At 38.5% G+C, this 20,659-nt stretch overlaps 9 protein-coding genes across 11 annotated transcripts; all 9 read left to right on the top strand.

Annotated features, from left to right (window-relative positions):
* Positions 1-204: 204 nt before the first annotated feature.
* Positions 205-1,290, top strand: LSM04_001155 (uncharacterized protein; the record flags this gene model as incomplete). Its single annotated transcript, XM_067332987.1, has 1 exon — positions 205-1,290. The coding sequence occupies one exon, from the start codon at positions 205-207 to the stop codon at positions 1,288-1,290; it is 1,086 nt and encodes a 361-aa protein (XP_067185545.1).
* A 380-nt stretch (positions 1,291-1,670) lies between these two features.
* On the top strand, positions 1,671-2,894 carry LSM04_003695 (Inclusion body clearance protein Iml2/Tetratricopeptide repeat protein 39; the record flags this gene model as incomplete). Its single annotated transcript, XM_067332988.1, has 1 exon — positions 1,671-2,894. The coding sequence occupies one exon, from the start codon at positions 1,671-1,673 to the stop codon at positions 2,892-2,894; it is 1,224 nt and encodes a 407-aa protein (XP_067185655.1).
* Position 2,895: 1 nt separating this feature from the next.
* Positions 2,896-3,691, top strand: LSM04_007503 (uncharacterized protein; the record flags this gene model as incomplete). The annotated part of the gene is made up of 2 exons (XM_067332989.1): positions 2,896-3,361; positions 3,414-3,691. The coding sequence occupies 2 exons, from the start codon at positions 2,896-2,898 to the stop codon at positions 3,689-3,691; spliced, it is 744 nt and encodes a 247-aa protein (XP_067185815.1).
* Positions 3,692-4,364: 673 nt separating this feature from the next.
* Positions 4,365-5,450, top strand: LSM04_001115 (uncharacterized protein; the record flags this gene model as incomplete). The annotated part of the gene is made up of 1 exon (XM_067332991.1): positions 4,365-5,450. One exon carries the CDS (start codon positions 4,365-4,367, stop codon positions 5,448-5,450), a length of 1,086 nt encoding a protein of 361 aa, XP_067185544.1.
* Positions 5,451-5,797: 347 nt separating this feature from the next.
* On the top strand, positions 5,798-8,356 carry LSM04_002834 (uncharacterized protein; the record flags this gene model as incomplete). 2 transcript variants are annotated; one of them, XM_067332992.1, is made up of 1 exon in its annotated part: positions 5,798-8,356. In XM_067332992.1, the coding sequence occupies one exon, from the start codon at positions 5,798-5,800 to the stop codon at positions 8,354-8,356; it is 2,559 nt and encodes an 852-aa protein (XP_067185624.1). The 2 variants fall into 2 exon arrangements, with proteins under 2 accessions (XP_067185624.1, XP_067185625.1); XM_067332993.1 differs by having other exon boundaries at positions 7,298-8,356.
* Positions 8,357-8,739: 383 nt separating this feature from the next.
* Positions 8,740-10,461, top strand: LSM04_008546 (uncharacterized protein; the record flags this gene model as incomplete). Its single annotated transcript, XM_067332994.1, has 1 exon — positions 8,740-10,461. The coding sequence occupies one exon, from the start codon at positions 8,740-8,742 to the stop codon at positions 10,459-10,461; it is 1,722 nt and encodes a 573-aa protein (XP_067185865.1).
* A 376-nt stretch (positions 10,462-10,837) lies between these two features.
* LSM04_008376 (R3H-associated N-terminal domain) lies at positions 10,838-12,325 on the top strand (the record flags this gene model as incomplete). The annotated part of the gene is made up of 1 exon (XM_067332995.1): positions 10,838-12,325. The coding sequence occupies one exon, from the start codon at positions 10,838-10,840 to the stop codon at positions 12,323-12,325; it is 1,488 nt and encodes a 495-aa protein (XP_067185859.1).
* A 1,286-nt stretch (positions 12,326-13,611) lies between these two features.
* Positions 13,612-14,931, top strand: LSM04_008052 (uncharacterized protein; the record flags this gene model as incomplete). Of its 2 annotated transcripts, none has more annotated exons than XM_067332996.1 (2): positions 13,612-14,487; positions 14,563-14,931. In XM_067332996.1, the coding sequence occupies 2 exons, from the start codon at positions 13,612-13,614 to the stop codon at positions 14,929-14,931; spliced, it is 1,245 nt and encodes a 414-aa protein (XP_067185837.1). The 2 variants fall into 2 exon arrangements, with proteins under 2 accessions (XP_067185837.1, XP_067185838.1); XM_067332997.1 differs by having other exon boundaries at positions 14,374-14,487.
* Positions 14,932-15,785: 854 nt separating this feature from the next.
* Positions 15,786-19,211, top strand: LSM04_006587 (uncharacterized protein; the record flags this gene model as incomplete). Its single annotated transcript, XM_067332998.1, has 1 exon — positions 15,786-19,211. The coding sequence occupies one exon, from the start codon at positions 15,786-15,788 to the stop codon at positions 19,209-19,211; it is 3,426 nt and encodes a 1,141-aa protein (XP_067185769.1).
* Between the last annotated feature and the right edge of the window lie 1,448 nt (positions 19,212-20,659).

Raw genomic sequence — 20,659 nt, forward strand, 5'->3', positions numbered from 1 at the left:
AAAAGAAGGAGAAAAATGGGTAAACAGGTTCTTTTAATGTGAATCAAAATAGTCTTTCTTTGTCTGCTTATATTTTTCTTTTCTCCTTTATTTTCTATGCATAAAAAGGAAATAGTAGTATAAATTTTTCTTGTAACAAGATTTGGTACTTCTGAAAGTGGCATCACAGTCCAAAGAACAAGAAGAGGCACTTACTTGGGAGTTATGGCACACTCAAACTCAGAGAAGCCTGTAAAACAACCACGCGTGCATGCCCCTGAGATAAAAACAGCCTTGAGTTCGCGGGCCCTCTACAGAACTATTCTCGTTACTTCTGTTGTGTTTCTTCTGCTGGCGTGTCTTGCTGTCATTTCAAGCGCGTCCATAAAAGAAGGCGAGGACCGCAGTCGGCCGCGGGCGTTGGTCTTCGTTGTGCCGCACCTCCCGCCTGACGTGCTGGAGGCGGCCATGGCGAGTAATAAGGCACCGTTTCTTGGACTCCTCTCCGCCGCCGCTGGGATCTACGCACGACTGCAAACAAGGAACACAGAGCTGATGGCCTCGTTGGTGACAATGCTCACTGGAAACGAGAGCTCGACTGCGACGAACCTGGCGGGGGCGACAAGCTTTCTGCGGGAACTGAAGAGAGTCGGTAAGAAGCCCATCGTGTTGGCACCGTCTTCGTACTGGTCGGCTGAGAGAGTGGCTGGCAGTAATAGCAATAGCAATAGCAGCAGCTGCCTTCGTGTTGGACTGTTCGACTCGGAGTGCTCTGGACTCGCGTGTCCCGCAGCGAACGAGACGGCGTACTGCAATGCAGCAGAGAAGCTTGTGTCCTGCGATGGCAAGGCGCATCTGTATCAGGAGGAAACACTAGAGGCATTTCGCCACTTCATGAAGCACGATGGTGATCTCCTCTATGTCCATATGGGTTTCTCCACCGGTGCGATCAGCACCCACGAGGAGACCCTTGCCCTGATGAGTGATATCAGCGTGATGGACGGCACTCTGGGAAAGCTGGCGCTCGCCGCCAACAGGCGCTCCATTGAGGCAAAAGAGAGTTGGCTGATCATGGTTGTTGGCGCGGGCGGTGGTGGTCTCACGGAGGTGCCGCTGATGATGGCGGCGTACGTCAGAGGTGGTCTCGTGCGCTTTGGGCCGATACCAGGAAACGCCACGCTCGCTGATATTCGACCGACACTGCAGAACTGGTACGGCCTCATCTCGGAGGATGCTGCAGGACGAGTGCGAGGTATGTGCTCCACGGGTGTTCTCGTCAGAAACTGTGGAACCACAACCAATTGGCCTTGAAAAAATAGTCGATTGGTCATATTGGGTGGGAAGAGTATTTTGATCTTTTTTTTAATATTAGTGGCGTTTGAAGTTGTAGTTGTTGTTTTTGTGTTGCTGATTTTTACGTGTGGGTGTGTGTCTTGAGTGGGATGTCCCTTATCAGCAATGCTGTTGGATGATTTGGGTCTATATTCCAAAATGTATTTAATACTGTAAATGTTTCCTGTTTATTATTATTATTATTATTATTATTATTATTATTATTATTATTTCTTACTTTTTTCTTTCCAACGGTTGTTCGTAGGGCATACATAATAGTTATATATATATTTATATTTATATTTATTTATTTATTTTCACTTCTATAATTATACATATATTGAAGTAATAAGAAAAAAATGGAGGAAAAGGATTTTGTTCAGCCAACGGAAAAAGATTTTGCAAATGATAATGAAGAAATTCATCGTTTAACAGGACGTCATCATGCACTCTCAAGCGATGAACTGCGTCAACTTCGTGAAGCAAGTGTAGAGGATATAGTAAAAATTGATAAAGAAGTTGCACGTGGTATGGATCTTTTCTTTGCTAATCAAGTACGCGATTCGGAAGAACTTTTCGCTAAGAATGCTACAATTGATCCACTTTATTCAGCTGGGGCAGCATGTATTACTGCTATTAAAGCAATGCTTTCAATGGATCAATCTGATGGTGATATTGCTATTGAAAGAGTTTCTTTTGCGATTACTTTTGCAGAAGAACTTGTTCCTGCAGGTAAAAGTTTGTTTCAAAAAATGGGTGGTCTATTTAGAAGTGATTCGACTAAAAAGAGACTTTTACCAGGTGAATTTCGTGCGAAAACCATTCTTGCTGCCTCCTATGCCCTCCGTGGTTTTGTCTTGGTAATACAGCGAACCTCCTTTAATAATATTATTAAAGGTGGTATTTCTCTCAACAAAAGCTATCACTTATTTAAGACTCTCCAAACAGAATTGGATGAGGTAAAGGTGGAGAAAAATGTTGACTCATTCGATGAATTAGGACTAGACAGTAATAGCGTTCATCTTGTGCTTTTGGGTCATGGTTGTACTAATGTTGCATTATCTATTTTGCCTCCTCGAATTGAACATTTACTTAATTTTTTGGGATATACTCATGATGTAGAGGTTGGAACTAAACTTGTTCTTCAATGTTGGAAAAGTGAAACGTTATTTTCCCCATTTGCAGGTCTCTTTCTTATGGCTATTAACAGCTTTCTTCCTGGTTTTTGTCCCATCCTCGTCCCACAAACTCTTCCACTTGCAAAAGATTTGGCAGGAGATGTGCTTGCACGTCGAACAATAAGAAATTCACTAATTCACTTATGGCTATTGGGTCGTGTTCGTCGACTTGAGAGAAATATGACGGAAAGTATTGATGCTCTTTCAAAATGTTTGGAAATTACAGAATCTGGTCAAGTTGTAGAATCTATGCCACAACTGCGAGATTTTGCAGTTTATGATCAAGCTTGGAATTTTGTTGCCGTAGGGCGATGGAAAGAGTGCATCTCATATTATGCCCTTTTTGGAAAAAAACTCAACATGGTCGAAGATTTACTATATTTATGCCCAAGGATGCTGTTATGAGATGCTTGCATTTGAAGCTTCTCTAAAAAACGAAGCGGAAGAAGTTCGTAAGTTTACTGAAGAAGCGTCAAAAGCCTTCTGGAGAGCGGCACATCGATCTATACGAATAGTGGGAGGAAGAACGATTTCTGTTGAAGCATTTGTGGCAGCCCGATTGGATGAAATGTTCCGTTACGTTAATCTGACAAATCCTAATCCAGGTAATAAAAAGAGAGTTACCATGTCAATAGATAAACCACCAAATGGAGTCATTCTTCGTAATACTGTACCGTTGGCAATGTTGGAACTTGCAGTTTTGTTTGATATGCTACACCAATTACCACCAAATATACTTGAGTCATTTTTAGAAATGATCAAACAAGCGGAAAGCAAAGAGGTCGTAAGTAGTGCTCCAACACCTTTAAGTGAAAAAGCTCCAACGAATTCAAGTCAAGGTTCTCTTTCAGGCAGTTCATTGATTAGTCCCAGTATTTCTCTTGTACTTGATGCTCTAAAAGGGTTAGTGCTTGTCCAATTAAGCGCAAGCAAGCAGGAGGGGAGAACAACTACTTAAAAAGACTCTAAGCATGTCTTCCAGTTTCAAGGGGAAAAGAAACACTATGTCATGGATAGCACCATATATATTATATGAACAGGCGTCACTTGCTTTTGCTGAAGGTGATGCAGAGAGCTGCCATAAGCTTCTTGGTCAGGTTTCTGATATAAACGATGATCAGGTATTTCACGCTGTAATGGACTCTAAATTGCACTTCGCCAGGCTTGCCTTACAAGAAGCATTGGTGAAAACAAAAAAATAAATGTTTTATTATTATATTACTGTTTCTTTTGCTTTGTTGATATAAATTTCACCATTAAGCAAATATAGGGGTACAAAAGGAAAAGTTGTGTTTGGGGGGTGAAAAGATAGGAGTAAAAGAAGAAAATAATAAAACATAAAATGGTAAATGCGGCAAGGAATATAAAAAAGAAAAACAAAGGTTGGTGGTGTTGGAAATATGTGCATACTCTTCATTTTGATTTTCTACTCTAGTTCAATTAGTGAACACAAGCTTTGAAGTATAACGCGTACAGTAGAATAATGTTTTTGTTTTCAATCTAATTCTTGCATTAAGTCGGGTCTCTTCATCTATATTAAATGTGCTTACTTTTTCTTGACTGCTGCATCTATTTGGTCACTCCGATATTATGGGAGGAAAGTCCCCATTTAGATCATATTGATTTTTTTTTTGCTTTTACCTCATCAATATATCCCATAATAAATCAAAGAAAAGAAGGAGAAAAATGGGTAAACAGGTTCTTTTAATGTGAATCAAAATAGTCTTTCTTTGTCTGCTTATATTTTTCTTTTCTCCTTTATTTTCTATGCATAAAAAGGAAATAGTAGTATAAATTTTTCTTGTAACAAGATTTGGTACTTCTGAAAGTGGCATCACAGTCCAAAGAACAAGAAGAGGCACTTACTTGGGAGTTATGGCACACTCAAACTCAGAGAAGCCTGTAAAACAACCACGCGTGCATGCCCCTGAGATAAAAACAGCCTTGAGTTCGCGGGCCCTCTACAGAACTATTCTCGTTACTTCTGTTGTGTTTCTTCTGCTGGCGTGTCTTGCTGTCATTTCAAGCGCGTCCATAAAAGAAGGCGAGGACCGCAGTCGGCCGCGGGCGTTGGTCTTCGTTGTGCCGCACCTCCCGCCTGACGTGCTGGAGGCGGCCATGGCGAGTAATAAGGCACCGTTTCTTGGACTCCTCTCCGCCGCCGCTGGGATCTACGCACGACTGCAAACAAGGAACACAGAGCTGATGGCCTCGTTGGTGACAATGCTCACTGGAAACGAGAGCTCGACTGCGACGAACCTGGCGGGGGCGACAAGCTTTCTGCGGGAACTGAAGAGAGTCGGTAAGAAGCCCATCGTGTTGGCACCGTCTTCGTACTGGTCGGCTGAGAGAGTGGCTGGCAGTAATAGCAATAGCAATAGCAGCAGCTGCCTTCGTGTTGGACTGTTCGACTCGGAGTGCTCTGGACTCGCGTGTCCCGCAGCGAACGAGACGGCGTACTGCAATGCAGCAGAGAAGCTTGTGTCCTGCGATGGCAAGGCGCATCTGTATCAGGAGGAAACACTAGAGGCATTTCGCCACTTCATGAAGCACGATGGTGATCTCCTCTATGTCCATATGGGTTTCTCCACCGGTGCGATCAGCACCCACGAGGAGACCCTTGCCCTGATGAGTGATATCAGCGTGATGGACGGCACTCTGGGAAAGCTGGCGCTCGCCGCCAACAGGCGCTCCATTGAGGCAAAAGAGAGTTGGCTGATCATGGTTGTTGGCGCGGGCGGTGGTGGTCTCACGGAGGTGCCGCTGATGATGGCGGCGTACGTCAGAGGTGGTCTCGTGCGCTTTGGGCCGATACCAGGAAACGCCACGCTCGCTGATATTCGACCGACACTGCAGAACTGGTACGGCCTCATCTCGGAGGATGCTGCAGGACGAGTGCGAGGTATGTGCTCCACGGGTGTTCTCGTCAGAAACTGTGGAACCACAACCAATTGGCCTTGAAAAAATAGTCGATTGGTCATATTGGGTGGGAAGAGTATTTTGATCTTTTTTTTAATATTAGTGGCGTTTGAAGTTGTAGTTGTTGTTTTTGTGTTGCTGATTTTTACGTGTGGGTGTGTGTCTTGAGTGGGATGTCCCTTATCAGCAATGCTGTTGGATGATTTGGGTCTATATTCCAAAATGTATTTAATACTGTAAATGTTTCCTGTTTATTATTATTATTATTATTATTATTATTATTATTATTATTATTATTATTATTATTATTATTATTATTTCTTCTCTTTGTTCTTAGGTGGTCATTTTTAGATTGAACAGAGCTTCACCAAGGAGACAGGGGTAGAGAGATGCAAACATTACGAACTTCCTCTATACCCCCCTTTACTGGTGATTGTGGAAGTTCTCTCGCACGTGCGGAGGCGGGTTTTCCTGGTTTATGTTCAGATACAACCGCCTCTTCTGCGCAATCGTCATTATCGGTTGTTTCTGCACGAGAGAATGTGGCTTGGCGGGAGTTTGATTTAAATTGTACGGGTATATCCCCATCACGTCCTGTACCGCCGCTGCCGTGCTGTTCCACCTCAGACGCCTCGTCTACTTCTTTATCGGATATGGAAGAGAATAGAGAGATGCGAAATGGAAAGGAAATAGAAGTGGAAATGGAACAAGTTAGGGAAGAAGTAAATGGTATGAATGATATTACGGCACTGTCGAATATCAGTGATGAGATTCAAAAAGTGGAGGCGCGTCTCGCTGCTATACGTTTGGAGGAGGAGGCATTATGCACATCGCAGCGAAATGCATTACGGGGGAGTAGTGTTTCTCGTATGGTGAAAAATATTACTACACATAATTCTACTAAACCTATTACTACTGCACATCCCCCAGAACGAGCAAAAAGAGAATCTTATACTGGTGTACGTAATTATTTAAACCGTACAGCTTTAACAGAGGAAACAAAATACAGTTCATCATTCGTTCCATCAATGGCAGTGAAAGAGCGTTTAGGTGAATCAACTCCTACGGTAGTAAGTATAGTTGGTGAACCATCAGATGCTGTGTTTTCTTTAGCAACATTTCTTCAACCTATTCGTACAGTTGATATTGAAGTAGCTCCGGGCGTGTATGAGAAACTTCAAATTTTTGCAGATGATGATATGGAAGATGTTGCAAAGCGTTTTATTACAAAGCACAACCTTAATGAGCAGCGTGCACTTAAACCGCTTTATACATTTTTGGTTTCCCTATTATCAAAAGAGAAAGAAAAAGAGGAGGAGGAAGAGAAGAAGAAGAATGAACAAGAGACCAGAGCATGTAGTAGTGAAGTATCTTATCCTGTAGAAAACACAAATATTACGGCTCCTACTTGTTCCGTGGGAAGAGTTAATAATGTACAATCTACTGTCACAGAGAAATCACGTAAATCATCTATATCTAATGTGAAAATACCTAGAGATAAAGGACTAGAGGATTATTCTATGAATCCAAAGAAGAAACAACAACAACAAAAACATCAGAATCAACCCATAAGAGATATTGCAAAAGAAAATATACAGAAATTTCCACCTAGAGTTAATATAAAACCTTCTGTGAAGAGTACGCCAAACTGTTCAGAAGTTAAAAATAAATCATACTTCTCCGGTAAATCCAATGAAGGATCGGTTTATCGTAATAGTAATGAACGAAATGGACCAAAACAAAATGGACGGAGAAGTACTCCTGTAGGAAGAAGTAATAGTCCTCTTTTTATTCGTCGTAGCAGTAGTAGTAGGAGTAATAGTGGTAACAGCAATGGTAAAGCACACCACGAATACCGTTATGTCGATCTACATACCACAGTACGTAACATGGAAAGAACGAAACTAGAGCCATCATCTCTACTTCACTCTAGTCAACCTCCTCATGTAGTGGCGGTAGAAGTGCAAAGTAATAGAGAAAATGTACAGAAACGCAGTAAGAGTACAGGGAAAGGAGAAAAGGTCAGTTATGGAAGTACACGGCCATCCAGATGTAGTTCAGTAGAAGGATGTCGAACGGTGAGTAGTGCAGGACAGATACAATCTAAATATGATGTGGAGGAATCTCCTCCAACATTTAAACCAACTCTTGCACCACGTAGTGAAAAACTAGTATCACAAGATCCACAACGTTGCCAAACTCCTACTTATGTGCGTTTACACGCACAAACAATGAAAAGAATGTCGGAGCATAATAAAACAACAACAACAATAACAAAACCCTCCTCATCATTAAAAGTAAAAGATGATTATAGTGGGAAACCGCGGATTCTTTCTAGAAGCCGAGAGAAAGTTTCACAAGAACCTGTCGGAAATCGTTTGTATGAACAGGCAATTGCACAACAGCGTCGGTTAGAGGAGAAACGACTGAAAGAGCAACAAAAGAGGGAAGAGGAAGAATGGCGATCCCTACTTGCCGTACCACAAATAAACAAAGAAAAGAAACGTCGTTCCTGTGATATAGATAAAGATCAAACAAATTCTATTCATCTTCACAATACATCTGTACCCTCTAGATCACTACTACAGCAGCAGCGGCATAACACTATTAAAGAAAAAGTAAAACCGTATAAGGAAAGAGAGTTAGAAGCCTGTACATTTGTGCCAGCTGTAAATCCAGCATCCCTGCGTATGTTTAACATGGTTGTTCGTGGTCAAATAGCGGAGTCGACAGGTATGATGTCATCTCGAGAGGCCTCACGCAGTAATAATAATAATGATGAGGATAATAATGATAATAATAAACATAGAGAAGTTCTTTCTGTGGAAGAGCGGCTGTTGCTTCACGAAGAAAAACGACGAAAACGACTTGAAGATGAAAGACATTTTCGAGAAAAGTTTGATGCCGCAACGGGTCGTCCACTATTCCGTCCATTTCTTGGACGATAGAAAGAAAGAAAGAAAAAAAAAAGAATACTATATGTTTTTTTCTCTTTATTTTCTTATATGTGTGTTTGTTTGTTTGGTGTGTACTTTTTTTTAAAATTCCTAGATGCATATGATTTTTAATATTTTCTTGTACTGAATTCTTTTTTTTTTCTTTCTGGTGGTTAGCTTTTCCTGTAATTCCACTTATGATAGAGTACACTTGATTTATCTTTTTTTCTTTTCTATTTATATTTATACCCATTAATCCATTAACTGTCCTATTATGAGCGACATTATGAGAAGTCTTTTAGACTACAGATATATATATATATTCCTTATTTTTTATTTCTCATTTTCATTAAACTTAATTAAAAAGTATTGAAAACAAAAGAAAAATAGGTGTTATGAGAGCCTTCTTTGTTCATAGACACCTTCGCTTTATTTCCACTAAACAACATGTGGAAATGATCTACAAGCCATATATTAGTACCTCTAGATGGTGTTCTGGTTCAACCACAACGAATATTACAGATCAACAACAACAACAAAAACAAAAACAATTGTTTAAACAGGTACAATTAACATGTAGTGATTTGCAGAATACATTGGGATCATTATTAGAAGATCGTCAGTGTCTTTACCGTGAAACTGTGTTGAATGCAAAATTATCTCCAAAACGACAAGAACTTAAACGTCTATTGCAGTGTGATACTTCTAATGTCGAATCTAGTGATGTTGTAGGGCTTACATTTGATAAACTTATGAAATGGAGAAACGATTGGATACATGAAAATGATAATAAAGAGAGTAGATTGCTTGAATTTTATAATGCAGTTTTATTTAGTGCTGCTATTACATCTGATGCTGATATTCGACTGGTTTTAGATACAATGCGAGTTCATGATTATATTGAACCAGATGATAAAACATATGTTGCTATTTTGCTCTCTCTTATAGTGGAACGTAAAGTTTCTAACCGTGTAAGAAGTGATATAGCTTTTTATTATTTTGGTCATGCACTTAAAACAATGGGAGAAGCTTTTATTACACATGATATGTGGGGAGCTTTATTTGTTCTCTGTGCTGTTATGGAAGCTGCTGGAAAATTAATTGATCAATGGTGGGATTTACTTTTAAAAACATGTGAAAGTTTATCCTCTTCTTTACCGTATGCCGCAGTACATGGGGCCCTTACTTGGTGTTCTGCAAACCGTGATGTAGAACGTGTGTTACGTTTTTTCCATACCGCTAATAGTAAAGGCGTAATTGCATATACAGAGAATGGTTCCATGTGTGTTATTAAGTGTGGTGGTTTAACGGAAAAATGTAATGATAAATTGGTACAAATGTATCAATTAAAACTTTTGGTAAAGTTGATAGTAACGGTAAAGTCAATAAAAATGGATGGAGGACTTCGTAGTCTTGTAATAAAAGATATCCGTCGTTTAATAGATGCCGATATACTTCAATCTGCCCCATGGGGTGTGATGAATGATCTACTTAGTGGTCTTTCTATGCCAAGTGCGATGCAATTATTAAAATTCCGTTCTATGCAGACAAAAGAGGGAGATGGTGGAATTCCATTTGTGTTATGGGCATCCTTACTACGGCGATGTGCACGCGATCACCACATTGATCAAGCCGAATCTCTTTTTCTCTTTATTCGTAAACGTTTCACCCTCACTTCTGCAGAAAAAACAGAATTAGTAGAGATCATGCTTCGCATGTTTGCCACACTTCCACAACCGGATTATACTTCCGCTATGGCACTCTTTATTGAACATGTACTGCGACAACCAGACGGAGAACCGCAAGTAAATCCAACATCCACGTTATACGCATTATTAGTGCGAGCCGGGGATTCACGTAGTGCGGCGATGATGACATTTCTCGAAGCCTGTGCGGCCGGTGTGGGTGTAAGTGAAGAAATGTGTGAGGCAGTAATGAATGCGAATCGAAATAATACAGTTGCTGCACTTAGTCTTAAACTTCCACATGATTATCACGCTTCTAAATTAGATGCATTAGTGCATATTCCCGCCAACGTGGATGCGCATTTGCGGCGAGAGGAGGCGATGAAGTTGCGTGGAAAGTCTATTGTGGACTCTACAGGGGAAGTGAATTGAAGTAGGCGAATCTAAACAGGAAGAAGAAAAAGAAAAGGAAAGAGAGAGAGAGAGAGAAAGAGTTGTAGCTCACGTTTAATATGTTTGTTATTTCCCTTGTATTTTGACTTTAACTCTCTTTTTTTTTCGGTGTTTTTTATTCTGTGTTATAGGGGGATGTATAAATCATCCTTAAATTATTATTTATTGTATTGATCTTTTTTTTTCTTTTTCTGTTTTTTTTTCTCTTCCCCGGTTCTCTCTTGGGAAACAATTCGTTTCTCTATTTTTACAAAAAATATATATATATAGCGGTCACATTAAGTGGGTGTGTTTAGAGGACACAAAAAAGGGAAGCCAAAGAGAGGAAAAGAGAAAAGGAAAGGAAAAAAAAAAGATGGATGAAGATAAAGCACTATCAACACCCTCCAATCTACTTTTCGATGAGACCTCACTGCAGACTACACCACCCACAGTTCCTAGAAAGAATATTGTTCCTCTCATTACACCGCGTTATCAGAAGAAACAACGCGCACATCGTTATATTGAGGTAACAGATTCTTCAAGTGACCGAATTTCTGCGACTACTGCATTACAGCAACATGTGAGAGAAGTTCTAACGGTTCAAAATGGACCCGTAAGTTATGAACAAGAAATGTTTTTTCACCCCTATGAATTGTACAAACATGGAAAACATAAGATTCATACTAGTAGTGTTGGATACAGTAGCGAATGTGATCTTGTCGTTACACGTGAAGCTATATCTGAGCCAAGTGATGTAGATTTGGGATTTGTTCGCCGACGTGCTGAAATACATAAACCCATTTGTCTGGATCCAAAGGCTCGTCGCCCAATAACAGAGGCAGAGTCTAAAAAGAAATTACGACTAAATTCAGGAAAATTTCGAAAATATCCAGGTATTCGAGCCCCAAAGAATCGTAAAGAACGTAATCGTCTTTTAAATGATTACTTCGCCACTGAATATGCACGTAAAATCAGAGATAAATACCGTGAACGAAAAGAGAATGGAGAAGATGATGGAGAAACATCTCCACCTGTGCGTCCTGTATTTGGTAATCTTCCAAGTAGTTTTTATGATATTCTTGACCTTGACGAAGATGCACAAACCCGTGCTCTTGAAAGATTTGGGGTTTATCAACGTCAGGGAATAAATAACAATAATAATATACCAAAAGATCCAGATTCCGGTGAATCTCGTTTTCAAGGAATGAATAGTCGTTTACGTGGAGAGTTAATTCATGCACTCAATAGTGTATTTCTTTCTCAACAGATTGATGATCTTGAACGGGCTTTTATAAATTATATTTCAGAAGGAAATACAGATAAACCATTGACGTATAATTTTCGTGATGGATATGGACGTTTGGTTTGCCATGGAGTTGCCGCCTACTACAAACTCGTTTCAGAATCCCAGTATCAGTCGGATGGTACAAAAATAACAATTGTGAGTTGGCCAAAGAAGAAAAAGAATGATCGTAAACCACTTGCACTACCACACACAACGTTAATGCAATTACTTCGCAAAAAACGAAGTGATATGCCGAATGCATCATCTCTGGTCTCAACACCGCAGACCACACCCTTTGGAAAACCAGAGGAAAGTGATGTTACGCCCCCACCATTCAACTTGGATGACTCACCGGTTGAGGAAACATTTATTGCTGGATTAAACCCCAAAGCGGGGGCATCTAATTTACAGAATGAGTCTTCTCCACAGAAAATTCCCGTATATAAACCATCCATTGTTGTTCCTGCAGAGGGAACAAGTATGACTGTCACAGAAAAGAAAAGAATGCGCAAATCTATGAAATCGGCCCCCAAAAATGGTGGCAGAAATGTAGAGGAAATCGTATGTGCGCATTAACCAAACTCTTATGTGAAATAAAAGAAGAGAAAGGGGAAAGGCAAAAAAAAAAGAAAACAGTTCTCTCCAAGTCCTTTCCCCTCTTCTAGGAAGAAAAATTTACGCAAACTCTCCTTTTCAGTTTTTTTTTTGTTTTGTTTTTTGCTTTTTCGGAAGTGGAGAAAGTGATTATGAGAAGAAAGAAAAAAAAACATAATGTTTTTTTTTCTTTTTTTTTTGGATGAATGAATGTGTTTTTCTTTGTCTTTTTTTTTTTAATGACTTTGTGAATTATGTGGATTTCTTGCAATTTGGAGAAATAAACGGTGGAAGTTGAATCTAACTGTTCCAAGTTTCCCTTCCTGTGAAGCTGCTGGATCCGTATGATCCCATTTACGTGGACAATAATAATTGTTCCTATAAATAGAGAGAGAGGGGGAGAAAAAAAAAGTTGACGGAAATGCAAAGAAGAAAAAACAAAAACAAGAAGAACAACAAAAGGCAGAAGAGAAGAACAGAGTATATATATATATATATGTTGAGATTTTGATACTGCGTTACTTTGAGGTTTGAAGAGAGTAAACATGAAAAAAAAAGAACAATTCAAGGCCTCATATTGAACGAGTATTGAGGAAGTATTGTCATTCCTGTAGTGTGTTGGGAAATATAGAGCATTACAAATAATATCTTGTGGTGAAATAAGACGTTGTTCTTGTTATTTGTTTTTTTTTTTTTTCCTCCGTGTGTATAAGGAGGGAGAAGTATGTAATTGACTACACACAACTCCTTCCGTTATTTGTTTTTCCCTGTTGCACTCTATTCCCTCCCCCTTTCCTCTCTATAACTTCATGTTGCGGCTTTGATGTATTGTACAAATACTCAAAAATGATTCCAAAAAGCTTCTTGAGTTTTGGGGAAAGAGTGGTGGAAGTGGTAGAAACAAGTAATAAACAAATAAATAACTAAATAAATAAATAAATAAATAATATATATATATATATATATATATATACGTATGTGTGCAAGTAAACAGAAAGATCTCTGGGATGTAATTTATATTCTCCCAAAAGGCAATCGTCGTGTGGTATACCGTATGGTCCCATTACACAATATAGATGATCTCATTCAACTCACACGTGAAGTGGTCACTACTTGTAAAGCCCAATTACACTTATAGAGGTATCACCATTACAAATACAACACCTCATGTCCATACACCGTATATAATTCCAGGATTTAATCTCTTACACGAACCGCCTAGTAGTGAAAATAATAATAATAATAATAATAATAATAATAATAATGAAATGTATGGTGAATCACTGTTATTACGCCATAATCATAACAGTTGGCATTCACTCTGCCAACGACAGGGAAATGGCACACGTATAGTACTGCGTCTAGTGCCATATGCGGTATACACCCCACATGGGAAGAGAGAAACTGCAGAGGAAATGTCGTCTCATAATACGGTAGAGATGATAAAAATGAAAGATCATAATAGGGGAGTATCTGAAGAAGGGAATTTGAGAAATTCCTTTCAAAAGGTTTTAAATTCTCCGAAAGTAGAAATGAATTCAACTCCTTCTACAAATTTGAATTATCGCTTCTCGAATTTTCCATCTTCTCTTACCCGGTTGCGACAGCAAATGGATAGAGAGAGTTCTTTACAAAGTAAATCGCCCAAACATTTTTATGATGGCGATGCACTTGTGGATGTTTCAGTTGCTACTTTACGTATATTTGCGCTTAGATATGTTCTAACACAAATTAATGCTTTTCTGAATGAACAAGTGGTAGATAGTAAAGAAAGAGAAAAAGCAGAAACATTTCCATTGCTGACACGCGAGGGTATTGTTTACTTTGCTGCGGCTATTGTAAAATATTGGCAAATGGGATTAGAACTTACTACTGTTGCAATGGATGAGATATGGAATAGTAAACCTCCATTGGTACGGAATGCCCAATTTGAATATCTTAACAATCTTATCTTTAGTTTCTGGACTCAATTTCTTGAAGTTAAAGAAAATGAAAAGAAAAACCATGAAGAAGAAGTGAAGAATAAAAAGATGATGATGATGATGGAGCAGAAACAAATACTTTCTGAGCAAGAAAGAACTGTACAACCATCACCTTATGGATTTAGTGCGAAGAAAATAAAAACAAAACAAATTGAGAAAATAGTAAGCATACAAGAAGTAACATAATGTTTAATTAGAGGACCATTACCACTTCCACCAGTGAATGTGGCCGGAAAGCAACTTTCTCTCTCCCTTAATAGTGTTACCTCACAAGTAGATATAAACAAGGAATTGTCTATTACCGGTCAAGTGATTGGAGTCAGAAATTCCTTGGGATTGTTTTGGTGGATTGCGGAAAGTAAATGGAACTCACAAACATCAAGTGATGAATTAAAAAATAGTGAAACATCCATGTTGCTTCCATTAAATGATTTCTACAATAAATCACGTTTGAAAACGTATCAAATCACTTATCAGAAATTCGTACTTGTTATTAAACCCGAGACTCTTAGCTCTTCACGAAGTTATAGAGTTGTTGCAGAGGTGTGTGATATTCATACTGGTGAAATTGCTGTAAGTGGAGTGAAGTTTTGTGCTTTGTATTGACTATGATGAAAAATATATATACCGATTAGTTATATACTTTTTATGTCATTATTCTTTTTTTTTCAGAGGGAGACCTCCTCATTATTATTATTATTATTATTATTATTATTATTATTATTATTATTATTATTATTATTATTATTATTATTATTATTATTATTATTATTATTATTCTCTGTAGAAACACAAGAAAATAATAAAATCGATTGTATTATATCTTTATTTATTTTTTTTTTTTGCAGAGTTGTTAAGGTATTCAAAACCTTTTGTTTCTGTGTCCATATTTTTTTTCTTTCTCGTGTAGCTCGGGTTTATTATTGTTTTTTATTTTTTCTGTTTTTTCACATCATTAATCGTTTTTTTTTTGTTGTTGTTGTTGACTTCTGTCACTTATGTGCACAGTCACCATTTTATTTTCCTCTTTCTTCCTCTTCTGCTATATATATATATATATATATATATTCTTCTTTTCTCATTAAAGGGGCTTGGTGGGAGTAATTTGTGGTGGTAGGCTTTTTTCTTTATTTGCTTTTCTTTTTTTATTGCCATTCGATCGTTATTTCACGCACATCTACGAGCCACTCTGTAGTGAGGGGGAACTTCCCCATCCTCCCTCTATATCTTTCTTTATCAATAACACCACGCATATTTTTTTTTTTGCACGAGCAAAGCTCCACACCAGTGAAGCTAGTATAGGACGATAATACATAATACATACACAGAGACATAACTACATATATAAAAGGAAGAAGAAAAAGGGGGAAGACGAATTCATTTGTGTTCGTTCCTCATTTCCCTCTTTCTCTCTCTCTACAAAAAAAACAACGACGAAAAAAGATAGAGAGTGATTCGTCATGCGTTTAGTGTACGGCTCTCCATTACCGCCTGGTGTGGAGTCCTCCACCCGTGGTGAACTCCGCATTCGCGTAGAGAAACTCCTAATCAAGGACGGTTTGGTGCATACGAATATAGCCTCAACGGTTTCCGCGGCCGGGCCACGGCCGTACACAATTCCGGTGGATGAGTGTGCGGTGAGTGCGTTATTTTGGGGCGAACAGCAGTCGAGTTCGCATTGTATTCCAGCAACTCCGGCTAAACCGCGTGGGGCCGTTTCACTGGTGTATCCCATTAAGACATACGAACAACAGTTTAGTCATTACTTGACACATATGAGTAGTTCAGCACAGAAGGGCGTGGAGTTGGCGGTGTTTGTGCCTACGAGTTATAGTGGAAGACATAAACCCGTCAGTGTTGGGAAAGCCATTGTATTATTGGATTCGTTAAAGCCATCAACTCCCATCTCGGGATGGTTTGCGGTGATGAGTAGTGAGGTGCGAAGTATGGATGCTGTTGGGAAAGATAATGGAGAATCTCATAAAGAAGAAGAAAGAGAAAAGGAAAAAGAAAAGGGAGAATTAATAGAAGTGGGGAAATTAAAACTCACATTTACGATAACATTCTTTACACGAGCCCCACAATCCCCAAGAAGACCAGCCGCCCGAAGTACTTCTGTGAGTTCGTATGAGAAACATCAGACATTAGAAGAAAAGAAAAGGGAGAGAAGTCAAAGTAGAGAGGACGGTATTGTGAAAGAGCCACATTATACAGGACGTTCGTCTACATTAGTAAATCCTGATATAACAGTTATTATGGATGCGACACAAACGCAAATAGCAGAACAAGAAGAACAAAAATTACAATCCCAACCGAAAGAATCTGTTGATAATTTTGCTATAAATAATTCGATTGGGGCTCCTGTTACTGGTATGAGGGAATCAAAAAAGTATTCCTCTATTCAACAAGACTCTGGTGGGTCAAAAATAACGCAAGATCCTAAAGGATCTACGTTACCGTATACATCCGTAACTCCAACTGTGGAGTTAAATCAGAAGAATGCTATTGTTCAATTAATTCAAAAGGGGTTAAGTTTACGGGAAAAAATGTCAAAGGCATTACTCCCTTATACAGATAGTGAAAATCTTTCAATTTCAACGAGGCAACCTTTGACACTTTCATCCCCAACGACACTTAGAACTGTACCAAATTATTTACCTACTACTCTTCCTGCTGAACATATTATGAATAATATACCAATTTCAAGTGATGCCCTTGAAAGTTCCGTTAGTTCTGCAAATGATGAATCTATAGATAGTAAAACAGATGAAGATATGAACGTTAAGACAACACCTTTTAGCAAAGACCAAGAGGGCTATGTTATGAATCAAACTGAAAAATATTCTTTTAAAACACCTTATCAACCTTCTGGATTAAATATTAATGAAAATGCCTATGTAGAGGTAGATATCTCTAAAATTGCATTTTCATCAGGACGAGCAACTCTAGGAATGGAAGAAATGCGTGTTGGTATTCGTTTATCAAAAGATGTTAAAACTGATGAACCAGTAGAATCTTATTCATCATATGTTCATCGTGTTCCTCTCACTCGTGGAGCTAATCATCATATTGTGATAGGATTTCCAATTCGTTCCTTTAGCAAAGATAAGAGTCGAATGGTTATATCCTTTTACCGAGTACGGTCAGCACCTGTGGCGAATCCACCTGGTGAATTATTATTACCCCCACCCGCATCTGCACAACGTGTACTTGTGGAAGAAACACTACTTGGTATGTGTATAATAGGACTGCATGATCAATCGAGAGATGTAGTGCTGCATGATCCTATTACAGGTGAAGACCCCACACAGGCGTTCGTTCAAGTTTCTCTGCGAAACAGTGATAAACAACTCCTAGAAGGAGAAAGGGTAAAAGACCATTTATTAGAGAAAAAGATCCAACAACAAAGAAATATGGAAGGGAGAGGAAGACATGAAAATAAGGTTATACATAATATAGAAGGTCGCATGAAATCTGTTAATGCTTTAAAGGAACAACATGATCACAATAACTTGGGGAGTCAAACTCGAAAAGGACGAAAACATCACCGACATTCTTCTCGCAATTCTTTATCATCATCATCAACATCATCTGTTTCTACACAGGCGTCTTCTACATGTTCATCAGTAGATTCAACTCCATTATTAGTTCCATCTGGAAATGGAACACAAGAAGGAAAGAATAAAAGAGTTAGTGGTATCGTACCTGATTCAAACAATATTTCTATTTCTCCCCCTCATCCTATATCTTCATCGGATGTTGTTAAACAGGAGTCTTTCTTAAGAGAAGGAGTAAAAATAGCTGCTTCTGATTCTGCTCCCGCTGCTGCTGCTGCTGCCGATATTGATAATGATAATAATGTTTATCCAGTGATGACTGCTGCTGCTGCTGATTATCACAGTCCTAATCATAATAATGAAAATGATAATAGAGAAGAAGAGAAGTATTCTGTTAGATGTAACAACCCGACTACAGTTGCCAGTGGTAATTGTGGTATGAATGCTGAAAAACATGCACGCTTGGTTGATGCTGATACGAGTATGTTACCAACTATGCATAAAGCAGGTGATGGAAATTTACCAGATCGTTTTCGAATGCATGTCTCTATACGTGCAGGAAAAGAACTTCCAATGGTTACAGTTAATCCTAGTGGATCTCCTTCACTGCCAACTGTTGCGGCTATTGATCAGTTAGATAATGGTGTACGATCTGCTGTAACATCAGATGGTCGTCTTGTTCTTGTTGATAGTAAATATCGTGTATTTCAACCGCCTACCACATTTTTTGTTGTTGAAGATATCTACAGTGGAGCAGACTCCCGTGCGGCATCTAAAGGTGTTGTCCCTGATTGGTTTGTAGAAGCCGCTGTTCATGGGGAATATGATCGTACTTGTATCGTTCCACAATCACAGAGTCCACAATTTGATTATGAATGTATTCTTTCACTTCCATGGGAATCTGTATTTCTTCGTCAGGCTCCAAAGAAGAGTAAAGATGTATCGGGAGAAACGATGCAACTTGTACCAGAGGGATCTACTTCGCCTCTTACTTGTGCAACTATTGCTAATTCGGCGTGTACGATGAATACAACAAGTATCACTAGTATTACTAATAATACTAGTAATACTGCGAGTACGTTATGTTTACAGGAAATGCGACTCACACTATGGCATGCTGTAATGGATGGAAATAAAACCACATCCTCAGATCTAAATAAGAATGAAGAAGAAAAGTTTTGGGAAAGTACGGCAATATTGGGTGAATGCCGCGTGGATCTCCGCTCACTGCGTTTTCTTAAAGTACTTGACGGATGGTATCGCATCAACGCCATTGATAGAGTTGACGAAGTTGTTGGGTACGTTCGTGTAAGTGTACGTCTGCTATAAAAGCAAAGAAAAAAAAACAAAGGAAAAAAGAAAGAGGGAAAGGAAATTAAGAAAATGGTGATAATGACAATATGAATACTGAGAAAGGGGTGATGTATTTGTTAGTGTTTTTTTGTTGTTGTTGTTATTGTTGTTAGTGAAAGTAATGGGCGACATAGGTACTTGTACAGTGGTGAATGGTCGTAATAAGGGGCTTGGGGGACGAGGAAAACAAGAAGAACAGAAAAGGAAAAAAAAAAACGAAAGGAGGAATTATAAGTAAGCAAAAAAAAAAAAAAAAAGAAATGTGGCAGGGGGGAAAATATATACACAACAACTAAATGATTAGCGTATGACAGTATTATATGAAGGAGAAACGACGGAAGTATAGTTAAGGAAAAGAAAAGGAAAATGAATACAAAAGGAAATAGTTGTTATGTATATATTATGCATTCAGAATTTTGTTCTTTTCACGAATGGGCTCTTTCTCTTTCTCTTTCTCTCTCTGTTGGGACCTTATAGATTTGGAGATATGCATCGATCTTTTCTTGAAATGCATAATAAGAAGAAAAAAAAGAATTTAAAAAGAAAGAAATAGCGATAATGAAAGCACATCATAGAGGGAAGAAAAAATCTTTTTTTTTTTTTCGCTTCCTATACCTTTTTTTATTGGTGTGGTGGTAATGATGATTCTAAGTGTGTGATTTATCTCAGAAGCCGTTTGGGAATACGATTTTTGCTTTGCTCTGTATACATCTGTACCTTTGTGCACGTAGGTCTGTGTGTGTGTTTTTTTTTTTCTTTGTTTGTTTCATTTTTGTGTGAAATGTGAGTGGATCCATCATATTTTGTTTCACTTACTACTCTGTACATACCATATATTTTTATGCTTGATGGTGGCATAATGGATGTGGTGATTCTACAATGATTTTCCCCACTGACATAACAAATCAACGGTTATTGATATTATTAAATAAATTCTCTAATCTCTAAGATTGTAGGTATATTTCTTTCTTTGTAAGCATATGTTTATTTTTCTTTCTTTGCTTCTTTTATGTGGGACGTGGTTAAGAGAAACAAGAATTTTTTAGTCCCTCTATTAACATCATAGAAAGAGGCGAAAACATGGTGCACACAGTCGTAGGGCATTGTGAAACACCTCTCTTGTCCCAGAATGAAGACACAACGTAACGAACTCAGCTTCTTGCAGAGATTAACAGTAAGAAGAATGATAGGAACTCTCAAATGATATGGAATGCATCAGTTAGTATATATAGTGGGGATAAACTTTACTTGCAAGACCCAACATTATCATCAACTTCAATAGTATCAGTTGAACCTAATTCAGTAGATCCTTTTTTTATAGATTTTGGATCAAAATGGATAGCAAGATCCAATTCATATTTAGATTGTGTTGTGCATTTTATTAGGAGTTTGCCTCTACAGTTGCTTTTTTTCTCATTAATTAC

The sequence above is a fragment of the Trypanosoma melophagium genome (assembly GCF_022059095.1).
Source record: "Trypanosoma melophagium isolate St. Kilda chromosome Unknown ctg9segment0, whole genome shotgun sequence".
Lineage (NCBI taxonomy): Eukaryota > Euglenozoa > Kinetoplastea > Trypanosomatida > Trypanosomatidae > Trypanosoma > Trypanosoma melophagium.